Below are 8,846 nucleotides of genomic sequence, written 5' to 3' on the forward strand. Positions count from 1 at the left end.
TTCATTCCCCTCTGCCCCAATTTTCAGACTCCCCCAGCTGCTGCTGTTGGCAGTTTAATCTCTCCGATCAAATCTTGTAACAGCTTCTCGAATTTCTTCCTCCAGCGGCTGTCAGCCACCCCAGCTGCTCTTGTATATCTTTTTCATCCCGCTCACCAAAATGTCAGGCCTTCCGTCTAGCTGTTTGGCCCCAGAGTTCAAGTTGACTGATGTGCTTATTAGCAACGGTATTTCTGCATTAATTATGCCAGTGGAAACCTTGACGCAGCGATACACTTAGAAGCACGTATCTGTAATAGAACAAATGTTCTCACGCTATGTGCACACATTGGCAGAGACTCCATAAACCTCCAAATACCTGAAGTCCAAGCAAAATTGCCAGATAAGATGGTAAATGGGGCAGGTCCACAGAAGCTGGACTGCCTTTGTTGACGTTGTACCGCGTGGATTAGCGTGTTACACTTTGCAAGCGTGATGTAAGCCATACATGTCTACTTTCAGTGTTCTCCATTTTAGACTGACTGTTCTATCTTTGTTGCTGTTTACTATTGCGGTTTTTGAAAAGCCGCTGCTGTGTAAGTCGAGCTGGTTTACATTTCCTGGTTGTTCGTAGGGTACAACCCAACACCTGCATTTTACGGTTTATTGGTGCAACGAGAGACTCCGTTACCTACGAAAGCTTGTGTGGAGCAAAGGAGATGGCACCATCCGCCCCGGATGTCCCTCGATGAAGCTGCAGGAGGAAACAGTTGAAGAAAAAAGAATGCCTTCACGAAAGGCATTTTTTTCCCTTAGAGGAAAAAAATCAGAGCACAATTTTTCCAGTTTGCCTTGTAATCTCAGAAACTACGCTTTGCATAATGTTGGCATGACTTCCTGTATAATCGTTCGTGATTACCCTTTTACTGAAATTGGCTCTAAATTCTCTCTAAACTAGTCAACGTGGTAACATTTCAGCAATTCTTTTAGCTCTTACATCGAAATCTCATAACATGTAAACCCTTTGGTCAGTTTATTAATATCTGCTGTTTGTCTCTTTCTAGCATCTCTCAAGGACCTCAGCAAGAATAAAAAAGTGGTTCCGTTTCCTGGTAAGAGAGTGAATTATTGACGATCATTTATGGGGAGTGTAGGACACGTGCAGGTGGCTGCTCTGGGCTCAGTTTGTCCATTTGTGAGTTTCCCCTTTGAAAATGTGAGAAGTAGGTCACTTTAGACATTGCCCCAGCCCGGCCTGGCATCCGCGGCCATTCGTTTGCAGGTAGCCTTCCGCTTGTATTACGTGGCTTTGAACAAATGCCTTACTCTTTCATGGCGAAGCAGGGACCCCTCTGAGCCATATTTTATATGGCGCAGTTTTGAGGGGAGTTGACAAGTGGAAGTTTTGACGTCACCGTAGGGCGGTGCTGTCTGTCAGCTCACAGTTCATGCGCTTGTTTTAATATTTTACTGCACACCCTTGGGTATGTTGGGAAAAAAAAGAAGTAGAGAAGAGGAAAAACAAAACTCCTGAAACTTGTGACGAGAAGTACGGGTTTCAGACAGGAGACTTCAGACAGATAAGCGCACTGAAGGGACCCATTTGTAGCCGTATTTAGAGGTCTCCTGGATCAGGGGTTCAGTTCTGGAGGAAAATATAGCACGTGTACGTGACACTAGCAATATCCCGCAGGCGATTGCATTTGAAAGGCAAGGAGGGCTCAGGGGGTTTTGAAAAATGTTTTATTATGTATTAATATAACACATATAGTGTTTTATGTTATATTAATATTTAATGTAATTTTATATTACATTTTATGGTAATGCATTACTCATAAACGTGCTTTAATATCTTAATTCTATTTTTAATCTTGCACTCGAATGTTCTCTGTTTTTAGGAACGCTTTGTGTGTAGGGTTAGGGGGTAGCTGGTTGATTCATTATTTATTGCATTACTCTTTCATTTATCCAGCACGTTCTGAGTACCTGCTGCCTGTGGGGTTGAGCTGGGTGCTGGAGAACAAAGATGAGTGAGGTGGTCTGTGGCGGCCAGTGGGGGCTGGCGGGCTGTGAGCGGGGATCGCACCCACTGGCGGGCGGGAGCATGCAGGAGGGCGCAGAGCCTGCAAGCCTCCTGGGGTTTGCAAAGGGCGGCCTCCCCCGTGCAGCCCTCACCGCCTCTGCCGGTCCTTTGTCACACAGTCATGTTACCGTCTTAGTCCCCCACCCTCCCTTTGCCGTTTAAACTTGCACGTGATCACGAGGAGTATCATATCACGGGTCCATCAATGTTAACAGCTCACTGCTTCCATTCACTGATCTCCATAATCCTACATTTTTAAGATTCATACTTTTACCCCTATTTTTCAAGAAAGAAAGAACTGAACCCCAGAAAGGGGAAGGCGACTTGTCCAGTATTATTGTTAAAGTTGGTGGGGGGTGGAGGGGGCAGGACTCCCACCCAGAGGAGCTGCCGGTTCTGCGCGGGGTACTTGCTGGGTGCCGAGGGGTGCATGTGAGTGAGGCTCGGTTTTGCTGTCCCCGAGGGGCTCCTCGACACCGGGGTTGGGGGAGGATTGCATAAGCGGAGGTGGGTGGGTACCGGGGAAGGTCCCTGAAGGAGAACGGTGGCCTGTCTGGGCCCGGGAGGGGCTGCAGGGACTTAAAGATGGCATGACAAAGGAGAGGACAGCTCGGCGGGGTGTGGATGGCCCGTGGGGAGCCGCCAAGCAGGGGAGGAGGGCCCGCAGGTGCCATGGGTGCAGTGGTGGCCGCAGGCAGCGGGTGCAGGGGCCCGCAGTCCACACAAGGCACATGCGCAGGAGTGCTGCGGGCGGGGGTGGCTGTGCCTTTCGGTTGGTTTTAGGTCCTGCAGGGTAGGCTGGGACCAGTAAGGGCCGAGTGTCGGGGGCTTTGCACAGAGATTCTTTCTGGATTGTGCAAGGTGTAGCGAGGGCTGGAGGCTCCCCTGGGTGACTCTCCCCGACGGTGACGTGGGCCCTTGGTTTGGGCATGCCTCCATCTCCCAAACATGGCATGGTTTGCAGGGGGAGGAGGCTGCCTCAGACAGTCGCCTTCTCAGCCCAGAGTGGCCGGCATCTCCTCTCACGGCCCTTTGGTCAGAATGGGCGTCTGGCCTCTTGTGGAGCCCGCAGTCTGGAAGGGTCTCTGGCGGCTCCACCTGAGGGATGGGGGAGGGGATCCGGTCTGGCGGCCACTGGCATCACTGCTGCTGCCTCCTGTGTCATTCTGAGGGTTTGGGGCTTTGTCCTGGAGGTGTGTCCCAGCAGGCGGGTGACATGATCACATTGATGTTTAAGATAATGACATGGACATCAGGGGGAGAAGGGCAAGGTGACAATATTACCTTCAGTCACAATATTCTGTGATGGAGTCCTGGACAAGATAGGGCCGCAGAGCGGGGACAGCATCCCGGGAGGTGACGGAGGCCTGGACGGGACTGGGCCCCAGAGAAAGGGCTTTGCAGGAAGATTTCTGGATTTGACCATATTGACAGAACTTGGCCACAGGTTGGACGTGAGGCGTGAGGGTGAAGTCGGAGGTTCTGGGTTGGGGCCTTGTTCTTGCTTCCGTGAAGGAGAGAAAGAGCCGTTTTTGGGGGAAGGCCACAGGCAAGCACGTGGGCAGACACACCTGGCGTCTCGGGGCCACTGTGAGGCCTCTCACTGAAGGCGCCCGTCCACAGGTAAATTCAAGCAGGGGTGTTTTCGGTGTCCAGGCGTTCGGTGCCTGGTGTCACGTTTCACTATAGGAACCGATGGTATCGTCACCGACAGACATGGTTTGGCAAGTGATAGGTTCGTCTTCTTTCTGCTTCTATGGGTTGTTTTCATGTGTTGGTGCCTCTTCTGGAGAAAGATGGTGGCTCTGGATTCTCCTGCACTTTTTTTTTTTTAATTTTTTTTAATGTTTTATTTATTTCTAGGAGAGAGAGAGAGAGAGAGAGACAGCGTGAGCAGGGGAGGGTCAGAGAGAGAGGGAGTCACAGACTGAAACAGGCTCCAGGCTCTGAGCTGGCAGTCAGCACAGAGCCCGACGCGGGGCTCGAACCCACGAACCGCGAGATCATGACCTAAGCGAAAGTCGGACGCTTAACCGACTAAGCCACCCAGGCGCCCCTCTCCTGCACTTTGATTCTTCCTTTTTGATTTTACTAAAAGTGCCTTCTTTCTATTAGTGACTCAGAAAAAGCAGGAGTCTTTCCTATGGTTTTTCAATTTTTAAGCAACTAGTTATTATATCTACTTAATTAATATTTGTTAGCATATCGTTTATACTTGCTTCCCTTAACCTTCTCTGATACTAGTACATCCTATTTTATGCTTATTTAAGATCCTATTTCCAAGCAAGAATAAAAGTGATAATGTATGTAAAGCACATTATTGTAAGTTTAATAGCCCATGTGAGAATTATTTTTATTAACATTATCACTATCTATGAAATTGATGATACAGTAGCCATGTTTGTTATTTTATGATTTATTTCACTTGAATTAGATGGCTACTATGCTTATTGGTGATTTTGTTTTATTTTGTTTACTGAAAACAAGAAAAAGAACCATATGACATTCTAGAGGGAAAAATCACACCTGTACTTCTAGAAACCCCAGTAAGAATAGAAGACCAAAGAGAGCCACCAATGGAACAGCAGTCACTAGAAGAATCATCATCAAGACAATCAGAAGAAGAACCTGAGGAACAAGAATTACTTGACCAGTCATCCTGGGGACAGTCATCCCGAGAGCAGATACCCGACAAACGAGAATCATCTACACAGCCATCATTGGGGCAAAAAGAGATGACCCACGGAGGGAAAACTGAAGAACAGATACCATGAAAACAAAATATCAGCCATGTTGGAAAGAGGAACAGTCAGAAGCTAGAAAGGATCATAAGGCAAATGAAAATAAAGTCAGACATTTATTTCACAGGATGCTGAAGAGGTATGCTGGCACAATATTAAAATTGTGCATTTCATATTTTGGTGGCCAAAGTTTAAAAAAATGATTAAGACTAAATTCGTCTGGAATTCCTTCCCTTGTTCCCTGAATTTTAGTAAAGCTGGGAGGGGAGGGAAGTGATTAGTGAGATGTGATGTGTATCACTGCCTGGCTCACCCCTTCACTTCTTAGAGCATCCGTCTGTATCTCGTGTTCCAGGTGACTCGGTTGCCCTGAAAATGGCACATATTTACATAGTTATCTATGATTATTTTTTTCTATTTAAAAGTGAATTAGGGTAACATACTAATTGTACATATATATATACACACACAAACACATTTACATCATACGTGCACACACATGCTTTAAATGTCAGAAATTGTAGCAGAACCCATGGAATGGTACATTTTTGGTGATTAAGAGAATGGACTCTCAAGTCAGATAATACAAGTTTGGCCTCTCCACTCATTAAGTGTGTGAACTATGTCTGTGCCTCAGTTACTCCTCTATAAATTGGGGCCAATTATAATACTGAATTCAAAAGTTGTTGGGATATTTTAAAGCAATAATACTTATGTTTTTAAAAATAGTTTATTGTCAAGTTGGTTTCCATATAACACCCAGTGCTCATCCCCACAAGTGCCCTTCTCCATGTTTTAAAGGTTTATTTATTTATTTTGGGAGGCAGGGGCAGAGAGGGAGATAGAGTACATGCAAGCAGGGGAGGGGCAGGGAGAAGGGGAGAGAGGGGAGCCCGAGCAGGCTCCACGCTGTTAGCTCGGAGCCTGACGCAGGGCTCGATTCCACAAACTGTGAGATCATGACCTGAGCCAAAGTCAGGAGTTGGACGCCCAACCGACTGAGCCACCCAGGTGCCCCTAAAGCAATGATACTTGTTATAAAGTACTTAGAGCAGTGCTGGACACAAGAAATGCACTAAAATATGTTAGTTATTACCGTTATTTCATTTTGTTTTTTTTTGTTTGTTTGTTTGTTATTAAATGAGAGAAGACAAGCAGATTATTCTACCCAGGTTCTCTGCTAAGATCATTATTATCGTATTTGAGCTTCTTGCCTGCCAGAGCAAACATAGAAGCAAGGATTTTAGGATTGTCAGAGTCCACTTAGAAATCAAACCAGAGCTGCGCCGTTGTTGATTAGTCATGCAGTGCTGGCATGTTGAAGGAGAAAGGAAAGCTATTGTGTCACCATAATTATGGTTTCTTGATTTATTGTTGGATTTGACTGTAGCATTTATGACTCCTTGAGGAGGAAATTGGGATCAAATGGAAACCATCTACATCTCATCTTCTGCTGTTTTTGGCTAACAGGCTTCTGGTGGAGAGTCCACCGATGTCGGTGTAGCTCCGTGCATAGTCCATATTTTGGTGCTTGAGAAAGAACGTTAGGACGGCATCCCCCCTCCTTTTCGCCTGAGGCCTCTGTCTGCTGTCCTGGTGTACGTCGTCGCATGAGGACGGTGCCCTGGTTGAGAACCGCAGGTCTGGGCCAGGTGCCAGCTGCGTTGACCGTACACTCCTTGTCGTTTCCAAGCGGTGAAGTGAGAATGTTGGCGCTGTGGGCACCCCTAGCGGTGGCAGAAGGCACAGCAGGCATCGTGCCCCAGTCACCATGAGGGTCAGAGGCCGCCCAGTCCTGTGTGACTGTACCTTCAGGTGGCAGGGCCAGGTCGCGAACTCACGTGTTTCTTTTCTTTCTTCCCTAAAAAAAAATTAGTTCTAAATCCACTGTAATACTCAACCTCCTACGCGTAAGTGTGTGAAGCACATGAGAGGAGGCTCTCTGAAATTCCTCCTACCATCCTGGCATAATATAGGTTCATTTTATTTTCACAGGCATTCGTTTTATTTTCACTGCTTCATGTAAAATATTGCATCGGGATGATGTTCATATTTCGGGCTGAGTCTTAGGGGAGGTCTTCCCCCCTAACCTCTTCGGAGAATTATTTCGTATGAAAACCAAACAAGGGAATGCAGACCCAAACGATGCCAGGGTCTTACCACGTGTGAAGATGTGGGACCGAGGTTGGAAGGGGAGATGTGGACGAAGGGCTATTTTATTGTATTTTATACTATTTTATTTATTTTCATTTTAGAAGAAATAAAATAAAAGTGTCGTCAGCATACAGGGCTGTACTAGTTTCCGGTGTGCAATACGGTGATTCAACACTTGCGTACATTACTTAGTGCTCATCCGGAGACGTGTTCTCTTCATCCCTGTCGCCTGTTTCCCCCACCCCCACCCCCACTCCCCGCCCACCTCCCTCTNCCATTTTGGTTCATTTATTTTGTTTCTTAAATTCCACTTATGAGTGAAATCGTGTGGTACGTGCCTTTTTCTGACTGGCTTATTTGACTTAGCATTGTGCCCTCTAGATCCACCCATGTCGTTGCAAATGGCAAAATTTCATTTTATATATTTATTTGTGTCTTTATTATTATTATTTACTTTAGAGAGAGAGTGTGTGAGTGGGGGAGACGGGCGGAGGGAATGAGAAAGAGAATCTCAAGCAGGCCCCATGCTCAGTGCAGAGCCTCATGCAGGGCTTGATCTCACAATTATGAGATCATGACTTGAGCCAAAATCAAGAGTCAGATGCTCAATGAACTGAGCTACCCAGGTGCCCCAAGATTGCATTCTTTGTTATGGCTGAGTCATATTCCACTGTACACCACTTCTTCTTTATCTGTTCATCCACTGATGGACACTTGGGCTATTTCCATATATTGGCTATTGTAAATAATGCTGCTATAAACATGAGGGTACATGTGTCCCTTCAAATTAGTGTTTTAGTATTCTTTGGGAAATAACCAGTAGTGCAATTGCTGGGTCATAGGGTAGCTCTACTTTTGACATTTTGAGGAGCCTCCGTACTGTTCCCCAGAGCAGCTGCACACCAGCTTACATTCCCACCAGCCTTGCGTGGGGGTCCCCTTTCTCCACGTCCTCGCCAATGCCTGTTGTTTCTTGTGTTGCTGACTTTAGCCACTCTGACAGGTGTGAGGTGATATCTCATGGTAGTTTTGACTTGCTTTTCAGGAAAGGGCTTCTCTAGATCAACCGCGGAACTAATGAGATATGACCGCTGAAATAATTTCAGAATACATTTTCAAGGTCGTTTCTGTATCAGTACCTGCCTGGGAGCAAACTGGTGTCTCGACGCTTTGGGATATTTTCACCTACTACTGTAATTCTTAACATGCCACAGGCTGCCATCTAGAAAAACACCCAGAACTTGGAGTAAAATGTGGCCAGAACTTGGAGTAAAATGTGGCCAGTAATCGTTTTGGGAAGTTCTCTTTTAATCTGCTTTTTTATGTCTTTCAGGTGGCCTGGGAGCAGAAAACAATAAACTAAAAAACTTTCTATCTACTTGATGTCAATTTTCCTTCAATCATGGCGCTTCCATCTCACATATGAACATTTTAACAGCGAGAAGATCATGTCTGGGGGAAATGAGCCCATGGATTGTGTCTTCTCAAAAGCTAAAGCTGAGGGTTTTCCAAAGGATCCCATAGTGTTCTAAGTCCTTTCCTTGGTGGTATTTCTTTTTAGTAAACACTTGAAAGAATGACATGTAGTTCTTTATAATTAAGTCTCACAAAGATCATTTAGAGAACTGGAGGAATTTGGAATAACCCGGGTGCATATCCCCCTCATTTGTTTTTCTCAGAATGTGTATTGGAAGGTATTGGTTCATTATTGGAAGGTATGATTCTCACTGAGAGGGATCTAGAACCTTTGCTATGTGAAGTTCTAAGTATGAAAATATTTTACCTTCTGAATGATCAGTTCAAAATGAAAAAAAATCCAGGGCGCCTGGGTGGCTTAGTCGGTTGAGCGTCCGACTTTTGCTTAGGTCATAATCTCGCGGTTCGTGGGT

General features: G+C 45.9%; 1 protein-coding gene across 14 annotated transcripts in view; it reads left to right on the plus strand.

Moving 5' to 3' along the window:
- The window catches only part of DCDC2C (doublecortin domain containing 2C), a 74,408-nt gene extending 65,871 nt beyond the window's left edge, over positions 1-8,537 (plus strand). For 6 of the 14 annotated variants that reach the window (XM_077750982.1, XM_077750984.1, XM_077750983.1 and 3 more), the window contains 3 exons: positions 1,044-1,091; positions 4,550-4,942; positions 8,291-8,537. In XM_077750982.1, coding sequence (XP_077607108.1) covers positions 1,044-1,091; positions 4,550-4,836 — 335 coding nt within the window. In that variant the 3' untranslated portion in view covers positions 4,837-4,942; positions 8,291-8,537. Of the gene's footprint in view, positions 1-1,043; positions 1,092-4,549; positions 4,943-8,290 lie in introns of those variants that run through there. The other 8 variants (XM_077750988.1, XM_077750991.1, XM_077750993.1 and 5 more) reach the window with 4 other exon arrangements.
- The last annotated feature ends 309 nt before the right edge of the window (positions 8,538-8,846 follow it).

Source organism: Crocuta crocuta, unplaced genomic scaffold (assembly GCF_008692635.1).
Source record: "Crocuta crocuta isolate KB4526 unplaced genomic scaffold, BGI_CrCroc_1.0 scaffold129, whole genome shotgun sequence".
Taxonomy (NCBI): Eukaryota; Metazoa; Chordata; class Mammalia; order Carnivora; family Hyaenidae; genus Crocuta; species Crocuta crocuta.